The sequence below is a fragment of the Nematolebias whitei genome, chromosome 15, assembly GCF_014905685.2.
Source record: "Nematolebias whitei isolate Nwh7 chromosome 15, NemWhi1, whole genome shotgun sequence".
Lineage (NCBI taxonomy): Eukaryota > Metazoa > Chordata > Actinopteri > Cyprinodontiformes > Rivulidae > Nematolebias > Nematolebias whitei.
Window position 1 is genome coordinate 33760203 of NC_056512.1, and position 15459 is coordinate 33775661.

The 15459-nt window shown below is 38.3% G+C and overlaps 1 protein-coding gene across 1 annotated transcript in view; it reads right to left on the reverse strand.

Annotated features, from left to right (window-relative positions):
* The window catches only part of baiap2a (BAR/IMD domain containing adaptor protein 2a), a 66161-nt gene that overhangs the window by 29599 nt on the left and 21103 nt on the right, over positions 1-15459 (reverse strand). The window contains exon 3 of the mRNA XM_037689032.1: positions 11781-11867. Within this exon, the coding sequence (XP_037544960.1) occupies positions 11781-11867 (87 nt within the window). The remainder of the gene's footprint in view (positions 1-11780; positions 11868-15459) is intronic.

Here is a 15459-nt window from a genome sequence, read left to right on the forward strand (position 1 = left end):
CAGCGTTCAGAAGGAGTATGAAAAGTTCAGAAGTTGGCCAATGATGTGAATTTAAGCAAGTAAATAATTCTATCGCACTTGGAAAAATTGTAAATTGTGCAGCGATGTGGCTTCTTGTTTTGCTTTCAGCCAGTCTATATGGTTAAACTAAAACATGGCTGAAAATGTGATTTAAAATATATCACTATCACTCCAGCGTTTTTTTTTTTGTTTGTTTTTGTTTTAATTAGGAGGCATCAGAGGCCTCTGACATTAATTGTCAGATTTTATTTTCTGCCTCAGTCCACACACTTTCCTGCTGTATCATTTTATGAGCTTTAATCCACAGAAGAGTGCTTCTAAAATCTTAAGTCACTTTGCAAATGAAAGCAGAACTTGTGCTGAAGTGATTTCAGTACAAACTTTTGTTCTGCACCAAAAAGGCTTTGGAGTGGTCTCCATCTCAGGCAGCAAGCAGCAACAAAATTGGCAACAATGTAGAGACTGTGACAGAGTGGGCTCGAATGAAAGCTGAGAAGCAGAAGGTTGGTACTTTAAACCATATAAAGAAGGAAAAATGCAACACATAATAGGCACCGGGAAAAACACTGGTAGACAAAGGAGTTGCCAAAATAAAATTCCAACATATACTTGCAATTATTTCTTCTATAGTATAAAAAGCAAAACAGTTTATTAAGAAAAACGCCTAAAATGCTCAAGTTCAGGACTTTGTGTTGAACAACTAGTAAGATTTATTACTCAAACACACTTCTACCCCATGCTGCTCTACTTTTGCACCTTATTGCTTTTCCTCTTAGTTTCTCCATTTTATAAATCCTTTAAAGAATTGCCTCATTAGGCGTAAAGTTTAATCCCACTCGTTTCATGCAGCTGATTGTCAGAAATGGCTGAATGAGTGAGCAGCTCATTCTTCGTGTGAAGCATGCCAACAGGACTCTTGGCAGGTGCTATGTAAATGTGCAACGTGCTGATGTCAACAATTAAAAGACAAAAATGTCTGAACTACAAACAAGGATTTTTCAGATGCAGGAGCAGGGTCTTGTATCTGTGTGTCTTTAAACTAAACACAGACAAAGAAGGAAAACTAAACTGTTTTTATGTTGCTAATGACCAGAAGCCTTCAAGTGATGGGATCAAAAGAAAGAATTGTGTGAAAAGGATATTTATGGCATCACCTCTTTCATTCAGCGCAACTATTACTCTTGATGGGCTCATCTTGCTTTATGCAACACAACCAAGCCTTTGCTCGGGTTGCAACCTTTCAGCTTATCTCGTGTCTCACAGGAGCAGAAGAAGCATCCTGTCATTTCCCAGCAGGACTGTTAAGCAGCTTACACATCCCTGATCACAGCCTTCCGAGCTTAAAAACCCTGTCATTTTGTTGGCTACTTCAGCTAGCTTGATCAAGTAACTAATGAGTATCCATCCAAAGCTGGAGACAAAAACTCAGATGCATGTCGTGAGAACCAGTAGGAGAGGTTTCAGAAAGGTGAAGAACAGACAGAATCTGTAAGAGATACGCATCTGTCATCAGTTTTTAATTACTGCGCATTGTGCAATGTCAAAGCATGAGAAAAAGAAACTGAAATCGTGCTTTGGAAATGCAAATGGTTACCATGGTGATTTTAATACCACAGCACACCAATAATCAGAAAATTGGGCTGGAACCAACAAGTGCATTTAAGCGTCTGATAATTCAACCAACAATTAGTACAGAGGCATAATAACGCCAATGTTTTGCTAGGAAAACATTTGGCAGGCACGACACGACCTGCGAGACTTGGAGTAAGAGCCGTCAGCCTGAAATCTGCAGAGCCCAAGAGTGACACAGCAGGTTGATATCCTGTGATAAAAAGTCATCTCCCACAGAAACAAGCACACTCTCACACACAGAGAGTAAAAAAAAAAATAAAAAAAAAATAAAAAACCCATGCCATTACTGTATCAATATTTCCCAGCTTGCTTGGACATCCTTGGTTTCCTCAGCAAACTGGAAACAATAGTGTCTTTGTTGAAAGCTGAGGCTGATCTGCACCTGCAGCTCTGAAACAAGCAGCTACACGCCTGCTAGCTTAAAACACTGAGTCAGAAGAATGCATAGCTGCTGGACTTGTGTGCATATGAACAGGCTCTCCTGAAGCATGACATCAGCTTGTGGATGTATTGACTGCTTGTGTAACGGCAGCCATGCTACGCCCACACAGGTGGAGAGATACAAAAAAGAAGCAGCGAAACGAAATGTGGGCTATTGAGCAGAAGGGAGAAAAAAAATAGTGGAAGTTTGCAATACTGAACAGAGAGAGTGATAGAAGGGCTGCAGAGGAAGAATGGAGGTGGATGGAGAGACACTGAATCACTAGTGAAGGTCAAACCAGATTCACTAGGGGTTGTCATGGAAGCAGGATATGCTAGGGTCGTTGCTATGGGAGAAGCTGCTAGATGAGGAGCGGTGCTACAAAATGTGTTGCAAAATCCCATTTGAAGATCTCCACCCTTACTATCAGCTATTACATAAGCATATACACTTTCCAACAGAGGGGAGTGGTGCCCCCCCCCCCCCCCCCCCCCCAGCATGGGGAATCTGTCTTCAGTTCAACATGCACTGTACCTCACATAACAAGTCACAAGGGAAACAAACAAGTGAGCAAGTATAAAATGTGTGAGACACAGGTAATAGCTGAGACTCTGAAGTGCAGTGCGAGTGTGTTTGTTTGAAACTGAGTGCACCTTCTGTGAAAATACAAGATCCAAATGTGGTTAAACTGTAAGAAAGGGAAGCTCATGGTTCACTTATTTCTTCCATTCAAACGCATATCTTGTTACAAGTTTCCTAAACTGAATGATCATTTCTGTTTGAACTCTTCACCCAGTCTCCTCATAAAGGAAAACTACTGGCGCATTTATGGCACACTGCTAAAACTGGAACCCCAGCCATCACAATTCATATTTTTTTTCTAGCAATGGTGTCATGCATTTAGGCCATAATGAAGGTTTAACATGCGGATTGTGCAGTTGCCAAACAGAAGTAGGCCAGAGAGCCGTTACAAGTAATCTGACATAAATTCAAAGATGGTCTAAGCAAATACGTAGCATATTCAGATTATCTTGCATCTGTGAACCAAAATCCTGGCCATGTTCTAAGCTGACATGTCCTTATTTTTACCAAATCATTATATTTAAAAGAGCAACAAAGTATACATACAACCTCTTAGTGTAGCTTTTCGTACTTTGCCTCGACTTCAGAATATTTGCTTTTAAATGTTAAACCTGCTATTAATGTCGTAAAATATGCATTAAACAATGTTAGGAAGATAAAATTAGATTGTGTATTTTATTCTAACTTGAGTCATAACACTTAAAAAGTGATATGTTTAGAAAAAGGAAATGAAAAAAAAAAACATTTGAACTTCAGAATAGACAGAGGATGTAAGGACAGAGTGAGATGGGGGAGGAGGACTCTCTGTAGTGACCCCTGAACAGAGAACAGCTGAAAGAAGAGTTGAGGTCCAAAATATTGAATTTCTGTTCATTATCCACATTACGTTGCTTATAGTGCTTCTTGTTTTACATTATGACGATCCTTTTGCTCCACAAGGGTCACAAGGGATAAAACCCTACAACATATTTATTATTAGTAGTAGTATTTAAATGCCACTTTTCTTGTCTAAATGAATCGCAGTGCCTGAACAGAGACAATAACAAATAAAACAACTATATATTAAGATGCATAGAGGGGCAGAGTGAATATTCAGCTTGTACAGTTTGTCAGTGGGTTAGCCCAAAGAACAGAATATTAATGTTTGAATATGCAAATTTGAAAGGAAACATTGATGGACAGGTTTTATTTTGCAATGAGAATGTTATTTAAATAGTTTTATTTTGTCCTTATTTGCAAAAACAAAACAGCAGTTAAATGCAATTCTAAAGAAATATTTCTAAGGCTGCACTAACTTTTCAGCAGAGGTTGTTTTTCTGTCAAAAAATAAACAAATCAAAGACCATAGATATTATGTAAAGTACATCTAAATGCCTTATATTATACTTTATATGACTAGAACTAATTTTTATAATTAGCACAGAACATTTTTTTTCCTGGCTGCTCCCTCCTTTAGGGATTGCCACAGTGAACTAAGTCGCATAAAAACATGGCAATTGTTTTTACACCGGATGCCCTTCCTGATGCAACCACAGACCACCGAGCTACCACAGTCCTCTGTGCGGAGCAGAGAGCTGCTATCTAGGACGCCTGGGGGAGCAGATGATTGAGTTAAGGGCCTTGCTCAAGGGCACAGAGTGGGGCAAAAGAGGGTGGAGGCAGGTGTGGGTGTTTCACCTATCCCACCCACATGATATTTGTACTGGGAGTTGATCCAGCCATCTTCCAATCACAGGCCCACCTTCTCCAACCTCTGCACCACCTCTCCCATAGTACAGAATATCTATCTACATGTAAAAACGACAGTTTCTCACTCACTGAAATACTTTAAACAAATAACCCATAAAAAGAAGCAACCTGGCTTTAAAGTGCAGAATGTGTTGCCTTAAAACAGAAGTGCATTTCTGAGACATTACAATCTGTATTTAGATCAACAAATGTTCTTTTGACTGGAAATTATTTTGATAAATACTGTACGAGTATTCTGTGGTAGTAGTCGGAGTTTAATATCTACGAGCCCATATGACAGAACAATTTTCAAACTGGGCCAAGAGGTCATTCTCCCACCTCAGTTTAATTTGTGAAACTACTGAGGTGGCATGATGGGTTGAAGCTGACCCACCTTTGATTGAAGCTGACCCACCTTTGATTGAAGCTGACCCACCTTTGATTGAAGCTGACCCACCTTTGAGATGCCTCTGGGCCAGCTAAGGAGGTAGTCACTAGGCCTGTCGCGATAAACAAATCAATTAATCACATGATAAATGAAAATTATCGACCTCGTTTTCATTCTTCGGCTTTATCGTTTCTTTGAGCTTTTTTCTTTCTACCGAAGTTACTGGTTGACAAAAGGCTCAACTCCGGTGCCCCTCACTGACCTCTCTCTTTCTCTTTAAAATCTGTTTTAGCCGTGAAAATTTGCGTTTTTGGATCGTTAAAGAAGCTAAGCTATGAGCTAAGCTAACAGGCCGACCTTGGGGAAAAAAAAAAAAAAAAAAACTCCGTCTTGTCGAAGCTCCAAAATTCACGGTTGAAACCCGGGCCTTCATGTAAAAAAGTTGTTTTTCTCTAAAACAAGAAGCTGAGAACTTGTGAGGTTTTTTAATTAAAAGCTTTGTGCGAAAAATGCTATGTCCAAGAGCTCAAACCACTCTGAGCATCCACCATTTTGAGAATCGAAAAAAAAGGAAAGAGACAGAGTCCATGTCACGTCAAGGGGGCTCCCTCCCATTTTACTTAGAGACACGCTGCTCACTCCCTCACTATCCATCCTTTGGTTCAAACTGCCCTATACTGCCATCCAGTGGTAAAAAAGGCACTACACACAAATGAACCAACATTTCTTCTTTAATTTTACAATAATTACTAATTATTGTCAAATTTCAAACAATATCGTTTATCACAATGATTTGAGACAATTAATCGCCCAGCAAATTTGTTATCGTGACAGCCCTGGTAGTCACAATCTGAAACCATCTGCTTGTGTAATGGCGAGTCCATAAGACGGCTCAACGACTCAATGTAGCGATAACTGGCTGTGGGATTCAAAATTGTAAATTGAAAATTTTGTGTGTAATAATATATCAATGATTCAAAGTTATGCTTAATATTTAAGTTAAATAAGATTAACCACCTTTTTCTTTTGTAAGACAAAAAAGTTAGAGGACTTCAATATGCCCATTAAATGAACAGAGAAACGGCAACCTTCATCGAGTGCTGGATTTGCAGAACGCTGTTATTTTAACCAATCAAGAGCAACAGAGTTGCCTAGCAACATAGTGTTTTGTGTAAGTTATGGCATACATCATTGTCAGCTACAGGCACTGAGGAATTTGTGTTGTTTATACAACATTGTATTGTGTTTTCCAACTCGACGTTCTTTTTTATTACCTCAACTAAAACCGTACGCTTTATTTTGTGAATATAAATACTGCTGCATGCTACAACCCTCCCCTGATTGAAGGGTAGCTTCTGATTTAACTTGCTTGTGAACTTGTGGTTTCAGAACAAAAAAAAAACAAAAAAAAAACGAAGGGCAATGTGCTCTGAGTGAGACGGTAGGGGCCACTGGCTTCCCATCATGCAGTGTGTGTCTCAGAAATAGAGCAGGAGAAGGCAGGGACTCTGGGGAAGGTGGCACAGAGCTAAGAAAAGAGTTCCTCTGCTCTCATTTAAACAGGGACGTGCTAGAGGAGAGGTAGGCCACACCGAAGAAGGACTGCCAGAAAAAAAAGACAGGTTTTTTGGTGCACTCATAAGCGTTTGTCCATTTCAGAGTGAACGCCTCATCTGCAAACACTTTTTTCATTTAGCAGTTTCAGCAGTATCCATTTTCTGTCAGAAATTAAAAGCTTGTGCCCAGACCCATTACTCTACACACACACGCCACACACATACCAAAGCTACATCAGCTTTCAGCCTCATTTTCCCTGTATGAACTCTTTTTTTCTGACAATAGAAGTAATGGGAGTTTTTGTGTGTGAATGTTCTGAAGCGCAGGGTGGAGTATTGGCAGCTATCCCTAATGGTCAAATATGGCTTAATAATTTTTTTTTTCCTAATGCATGTTATTTCCCAAAAGATTATTTGTGCTGAATCGTGCATAATGCGTTAATAAGATGTGGTAATTAAAGGGCTTCCAGAAGTTGATAAGATATTTGATTTCCTCTAGCTTAATGGACTTAATCTTTCCCAGGTTGCAAAAAACACATCATGTTCAATAGTTCAGGAAGAGTTTAGATTACTCTATAAAAACAAATGTGCTCTTTGAATGCTTGAATTTAGCTCACACCAAGTTTCTGATTTGACTTTCACACTAATCCTACAAGTCCAGACAGTGATACTCTGCCTGTGCAGGGCAGCACGGAGGAACACACCCAGCCAGCACAAAGCAGCCACAAAGGAGCTCTCAACGGCTTTACCTGAGGGCAAGAACGTTTTTATGATTCTGGTGGGGTGTAAACAATCTTGTAGTCAAACAACTTCTGCAGCAAGTGCCTAAACTGATCTCAGAACTATTCTATCATGCAGCAACTCATTCCCCGTGAGACTTTTATTTAATAGATTTGTACAGTAAATTAAATTCAAAGTGCTTTGGAACTGTAAAATATAACATACATCTAGGCCTGTCATGAAAATAAATTTCACTGGGCGATTAATTGTCTCAGAAATTATTGCAATAAGCAATAACATTGTTTGAAATTTGACAATAATTAGTAATTATTGTAAAATTTAAGAAGAAATATTGGTTAATTTGTTTTGAGTGTAGTACCTTTTTTGACCACCGGACGCCAATATAAGACTGTTTGAACCGAAGGATGGACGTGGAGGGAGCGAGAATCGTCTCTTTAAGAAAAATGGGAGGGAGGCCCCATGGGCTCTCTCGCCTTCCATTTTTTCAGTTTTCAACATGGCGGACGCTCTGTGTGGTTTGAGCTCTTTAGCATAGCATGCCACACAAAGCTTTTAATTTAAAAATATCAGTACGAAAGTTCTCAGCTTCTTTTTGCAGAGAAAAAAAACTTTTTACACGAAGGCACGGGTTTGAACTTTGAATTTTTGAGCTTCGACAAGATGGAAGTTTTTTTCCCCCCCGAGGTCGGCCTGTTAGCTTAGCTCGTAGCTTAGCTTCTCAGCTTAGCTGCATTTAACGATCCAAAAACGCGATTTTGGATTCAAACAGATTTTAAAGAGAAAAGAGAAAGGGAGGGGTAAGGGCACAGGAGTTGAGCCTTTTGTCATCCAGTGTCTTCAAAAAGAGACACACGAAGAAACGATAAAGCTGATAAATGAAAATGAGGTCGATAATTTTCATTTATCGTGCGATTAATTGATTTATTGTTTATCGCGACAGGCCTACATACATCACCCTCTTTATGCTTCAATGTCTGCTTAAAAGTTTTTGGAATCCTATTACTTACAGGGATAACTACAAGGAATCTGTTATACAATTTAACAAATGCACAGAAGTCATGAGTACATTGGCTAATGAAATCACTAGAAATTAGATCATCTTGGCCACAGCCCTAACTCTAAACAACAGGCCTGTTTCTTCACATGCTCAAACTCTGGCTTGTTGGGATTGTCATAAATAACTCTGGTCTGGTGAACGCTGTATTTTCCTTAGAAGGCTTGGAAAGCCACAACTGACACTGAGGGAGTAAGTGCTTACACTCCTTCGACAGTAAGACAGATACAAGAGGAAGACCATAGAACCAGTGGCAGGGAATAAAAAGAAATAATGGAGGGCAAGCAAATGTGTTGGGTGTGCATGTGTTAGCATGTATATGCATGCATGTGTGCGTGTGTGTGTGTGGGTGGGTGGCAAAGTGACAGGCGATGATTAGCCCAACCAGAGGAGGATATGTGGGAGGGAGTGCGTGGGAGTAGTGGGGCTGCTGGGAGAAAGAGTCTGTCTCTTAAGGCTATGATATACACAAGTGGATTAGAAGAGCACTCACACAGATAAATGACAAGGTTTAACCAGAGAAACAGCACACAGCCATGTAAATATAAGAGCGAGTGGACACTATCATGCACATCCAGTACAGCAGGGAAGATTTCAGTCAAAACGTACCGTCATACAAGCCATACTTTGAATGTTGTGATGATGACAACACAAAGAAAAATATCTAAGAAAGTAATTTCAATCAGCATCAAAGGTAATGTGTGCATATGTGTCAAAGCTGAGTAAAAAGAAATGAGAAATAAACTAGTTGGAGAGCAGATGCTGACTCTTAGGTGTGTAGGTGGGACCATTAGCGGTTGGTTTTTATACTTCGCCTCTGTGGCATCAACGAGCTTTAAAGAGGTACAACAAGGAGGTTTGAGTTATTCACGCACTTAGATGTTTGAGCAGGTGGAGAAATGCAAATGCCTTAGAAAGATCTGATATCTAGTTATGTCTACGATCATATGGAATTTATGATAAAAAAGAGAAATGAAGCCAATGTAACCATATTAGAGGAGGTCTGGATGAACATCAAGTTCAAGCCATTAAAAGAAATTTACATAGAAAAAACATGACTGTTTTTTTTATTTATTTTTTAAGTCTTTCAAAATAAAGGTATTTTTTGAAGAAAATTTGGAGAGTGCCAGGCAACTAATGTCCACATCTTCTTTACACTTATTCAGATATAATAAGTTGAACATTTAGAAACAGTTCAGTCAGCAATGTGCTTTTTAGGCAAAAACACATTATTTCTTATCCATTTGTGCACTCGGTCTACCGATCTCCCAAAGTGCCTAAAACGCCTGCAGATAGGCTGCTGCCACTTAAGCTGTAGTCTTGTTGACAGCTGGTAAAAAAAAAAAAAAAAAAAAACAGCTGTAACTAGAAAATTGTTAACACAAGAACTACAGATAAAAAAAGAGTGGTAATTGCATATTAAATATATAGCATGGCAAAATAACTATTTGAATCTTCAAATAGTTAAGTTTGTTGGGTATTGCAGGAAATGCACAAATTATACAGATTATGCAAACCCCAGTGTTTTGCAAAAATTCTATTTAGGAAGAAATGTAAAAACACAAGTGTATATGCAGGTAATTGTCCCTGTTGCTGTTAACAGATCTGTAAAATAGAGAGTTTGTACAAACACTCAGTCTATTTGTACCAATTATAGAACCAGATGAAATACATACTTTAAAAAGTAGAAACCTCATACTTTATGTCTTTATAATACCCACCCCTCTCCCATTACACATAGGACAAGAATGAATTTACCCCATTGCCCTTGGATTTATTATTTAATATTTGATGTATGTGTTCTGTGTTTTTGTGCTTTTTGTTGTTTATTTTGTTATTGATAAACAATAAAAAATAAACTTCAAATATAGACATGCTATCTATCAGATAAATCAATAACCACGACACAAGTTATCAATCATGTGACAGGTAAGTAATGGAAGCCTCGGTGGAAACTCAAAGGTTTTCATACATTGTCCTGAAATGTAAAATATATTTATTTAAACCCCTAATATCCTCTTAAAGGGTGAATTATCATTTGGATTTCCCCAATAATTCACAAAGCAAAATTAGGAGGAAATCTTGGAGCACATTTTGTGGTTTAATGAGTTAGATTGATGGTGTCTTCTCTGATCTGTGGATATCTCTGAGCTCTGACTGCTCTGCTGTCGGTCAAACAGGAAACTATGAGCTCTGGGTCTTCACCGAGCCCGTGAGTCCATGTGAGGCCAGGATAATACAGCTCATATCAGGGTGGAGGCTGCAAAATGTTGCAGTTGCTGGAAAATAAAATACCAAGTCTTCTGGGAATCACAGTGGCATGTAGGGCACCGTTAGGTGTTGCCAACACACTGTACAAAAGAAAAACAATGAACAGTATAAGATAACATTGTACATCACAACATTCCTTTAACATTGAAAAAAAAAAACAGCTCCGTTTAAAAACTGTCTTTAAATGCCTTGATTGTCTTCTGGTCTTCCATCCTTGTACGTCTCCACATGATAACTAAGAACATTTGCATAATGACAGCATAGTGGCTCATTTGGCACAATTTAAAAAAGGCTGCCGCCTCACACTTAACTATTTCTGACAAATCAGAGCAGGAAGAGTCTTGAGCAGAAAAGAAAAAAAATGTGATTGTGTTTCCAATGCAATACATTTTTATTTTCCTGCACAAGCTGGTTACAAAATAACAATAAAGGCTGATACAACGATTGCCAAACTGACCAGTTTCATTTCTCTTAAGTGTGGGAGTCAACACAAATCTGAGCACACAGAAATGTATCAGTGGTATTCACATTACACAACACCCTAAACTTTGGAATCAAGAGGAAAACCTTACAGATGCAGAGAGACGGGGAGGCTGAGCCTCACACTGAATAAAACATGATGCGAACACTTTCATGTCAGTCCCTGTTGGCTGGGCAAAGGAATCCCAAAGTGGATCACTGCTCCCATGAAACAAAGACTCTGTCAAATCAACGGCAACTTCTATGCAGATCAAACAGGTAAAAGAACAATCAGTGCATAGAGAATCAGTATAAACCCAAGACAATTTCCAACGGGTTGTGGACAAGAGCAGATACAGAGACGGCAGTCACCAAGTCACCAAGTCATCATTGCTCACTACGAAACTGTGAGGTGTTACCTCTCAAAACGACCTGCACGTTTGTAGCCAGAACACAAACACCCAGATAAGACATGGTATGCACACATTCAATATGGTGTAACAAACCTTACCAAACTGTTTTTAATATCTTCACCTTGGATGAAAGCATCATATCTACACTGTTGTAAATACATTATGCTCTGCCTCCTTAATAATTGTTAATCTTGTGGATTATTTTCTTTCAGCAGGAGGACTATACAATTGAAACATATCCTTCCTTCCATAAACAATCGAACCGCAAAATTCTTTAGGACCGAAATAGTTCTGAAAAACTAATAAAAATGACTCCCCTTGTATCAACACACATTTTATTCTAAATGCCACAATTTAGCATTAGATAACACATGTTTGATCATTTGTGTGTATATGGACATAAAGAAGCCATGATTCTGTAGATCTAGGAGAAGTTTACCCAGATCAAATGAGAGGTTGAAGGTTAAAAGGTTGAAGAAATGTTGAGTTTATCTAAGAAATAATAGTCACTTACCCAAATCTTTGGATCCTTGACTTTCACTGGCCAGTTCACCCATTCTGACCAAGGCATCAAAGTAGCCTTTTGCAGCAAATGTCACATCTAAAAAGGGAAAAGAGCAAGGTTGCAATTAAGTTGAAGTTTACAGATTTTTTATTTTTATTTTCTTTTACATTTCAAAAAACAATAATGCATTAAATTTATGGGGTCTACACAATGTATTAATCTCCTTGGATGTTTATGCTTTTATAGCCATCATAAATTAATCATAGAGAATAAAATTTGGTCTACGTAAAAGAAAAAGAAAAATAATTTAAAAAAAAATGTCAAATGGAAAATCAAATTTCCACAGTGTAATACCACTTTAAAAAAAAAAAATGTGTAATGTAAAATAAGTGATTGCATATATACAGTACACCCCTTTTAAAGTAACTCTCCTGATTGAACTCAGAGAAAAGGGTAAGAAAAGTAAGTCAGGGAAGGATACTAAAGGATTTCCAAAGCCCTAAACATCCTCTGTTAAACCCATCTTCCAGAAAAGGAAGGAATATGGGGCATGTGTAAATCTACCATGAGCAGGTCGTTCTAACAACTGAGTGACCGAGAAACAAGAACAGATACCTGTGACCCCTATGAAGGTGAAATGTGAGCAACTGTGTGTACAATGTTTATATATGGGGGAGGCAGACACAATAAATCTCAAATAGTTTGTCTAGGTTGGTTAGAGACTATACTCAAAATTTAATGAGTTTATTGTATTGACTGTGACTGGTTTACAACTGCAATAAAAGCATAAAATATTCAAGGGGGATATTTTAAGGCACTGTCTAACCACAGTCAACAGTTTATTCAGAAAAACATTTGCACAACTTGCACACAACCTTTGCTTTTCCTCACAAGCATTCAGAATAATCAATCACAGCTTCTAACCATCAGAAAACAAGGCGATATGCAAATCATCTTGATGGCATCTTGGATGCTTGATTGCATAGAGGAAATTATTTTCTAGATTAGCCGAACTTGCCAGGCAAGACAAACTTACTTCAAAAACCTTATATTAGTTGTGATTAGTTAGATTATTGTTATAAGATTATTTTATTATGCTTCCAAGGTGTGTGGGAGTATCATTTTTTTATGTATGTATATGTCCCCAACATATTTGTTCCAAACTTTTCAGTTAAAAACTGCTAATAGCTGGAGACACTTTTAATGTGTTATGTTTTAACAATGAGCAGATTTTTTTTTTTTTTTTTTGCTTAAGGTCTGTGATGTTAAAACGTCAAGAGTTGGTCTCTCATGTAAAGCTTTTCTTCCACTTGGTTCCTGTCCACTTACAGACTGATTTGAAGATTGTATTGCTTGTTTTAAGTCTTAAAAGGTCTGGCCCCGTCATATGTATGTGATCTTATTAACATCTACACTCCAGTAAGAGCACTCAGGTCTACTAACCAGTTCCTCTGAGATATCCCCAAATACAAACTGAAGTCCACAGGTGATCGGGCTTTTGCGGTTGCTGCTCCAAAATTGTGGACCAGTTTACCTGATCATTTAAAGACCACAGAGTGTTGAGGCTTTTAAATCTTTGCTCAAGACTCATCTGTTTTTCTTGGCATTTGATCCATGCAGAAAACAAGTCGGAGCTGATTTTTCTTTTAGTCGTGTGTTGCATTTTATTGTTAACTTTCTTATGTTCCCTGAGAGGCACAAAATGTTTTTATTTTTATTATTTTTTATTATTTGACTTAATTGTAAAGCAATTTGGTCAGCTTTTGCTGTTTTATGTGTTAGAGAAATAAATTGACAGACATTTTTTTCTAATTGACCAAAATGAACAAGTCCAACATATTTCTATTTGTGCTCATGAGTTTATAGAATGTTTTAAAAATTATATTTGTCAGTTTTGAGAGCTTTTTATATCTGGATAAACTGATGAACAAAGGAATTAATTAAGATAGTTTAGGTCAAAAACAAGCAAATAATGCCTGGGGCTCATTTTGATATGAAATCTTCAGGTCACAACAAATCTATATTTGTTCTTAGAAAACACTACAGTCCCTTTGAACACATAATGGTCAGTACGTTAACCACATACTATTGCCTTTTTCTTCCTTTAGATCATTTTATCCAGCTATGCGTGAAGACATTTGGGAAACACCCTGCTTGGATAGACTGGTGATTGAACAATGAATTAAGGTTTATTGACTTCTTTCAGAATTCAAACTGAAGGTGGGAGGTGGGGTCTTGGTGGATGACTGGCTATGTGGTCCATGCTGCACTGAAGGGGGGGTGGAAAATAATATTCCCTACTCACACAGATCAAAAATATACAGTGGAGCTCAAAATGCTTTTAAAGCAAACACTTAAAGGTCACCAATATCCTCATGCACGTGAAGGTTTGGGGACCCGTACACAGCCGTGTAGACACAAGCAGTTTGGCTTTAGTTCAAGAGCACACACACAATTCAACAAAAATTATGTGATGTCGATTCTAATCAGAAAACAATATCTTCCTTTTATTTTTGGACTAAATGAAGAGTCATCATGCCTAAAGAGATCAATATCCAGGTCAATCTGGATTATGCAAATCCCTACTATGCTGCCATCAGTAGTCTCAGGGTAGATGGGAGTTTCTGCCCGACTGTCAAGCAGTCATCTACCAAATCAGCCCATCTCCAGTGAATAATGGTCATTGCTTTTGTAGGTGCATTTTACAGCCATCCAGGTGACAGATGGGACCTGTGCCTGGAGACAGCTGCCAGGTGTAAGACACATTAACAACAATAGATTGACAGTGGTAGGGTAATTCTAACAGACAGATGCAGCTACTCTACAACAGAGGACATCTTCCAAGCTGACGGACAGATGCTAATGTTAGTCCCAATTACAGCTGAATCAAGTGTAAAACAGATCATGTGTTTGCTTCTTCCCCTATTGCACGAGGAACGCCAGAGAACTGAGTGCAGCATTTCAAAGCATCATGGCTGAACTCATTTTGTTTTGCCAAACAGAACGTGTGCCTGCCTCGGCATGGAAAGCGTGTACGAAGCTTCATGCGAGTTTGCACATGCGTGGCAGAGAGCTGTGTGGAATGGAAGGTGGGAGCTAAAGCAGATCTCCAAGCAGCAGGCACTTGCTTCCTTCTGATGCAGCATGTAAAATATTGTGTGCAGTTGAAGAATGGCTGAGTATATAACTTGGATCTACGTGGTTAATGCAAATAAAATGTGTGGTGAGGGGTTCACAGAGACAGATGGTGGAGATTACCAGATTTAAATGCAAGATAATTAGCAAAGGAGGGGCTTATAGCAAATCCATCACTTATCCTTCACTTTAGAGAAGTGGGAGCAGCACCTCTCTTAATTAGGGCATAAGACAATAAAAGGAAATGTTGATTAAAAAAAGAAAACTATATATTTTTTTTAAAGCAAAAAAACAAGCGTGTATGAGGTCATGATGCTTCTTATGAGTATGCTTCAGCAGAAGTATTTGAACAGCTGAAATTTAGGCCTACATGCACTTGAAACTAATATGCCTATACACAGAAGTTGCACAAAAAGCAGGAGTCATAAGTATCTCCTGGCAGTCATGAACAAATAGAAATTTAAATGGTGGTAATAGGATGACATAATCTGGGTAGTTAAAAAATGGTGGAAGGGACATTAATTCATTTAACTTTTATTTATACAGGTTAGTC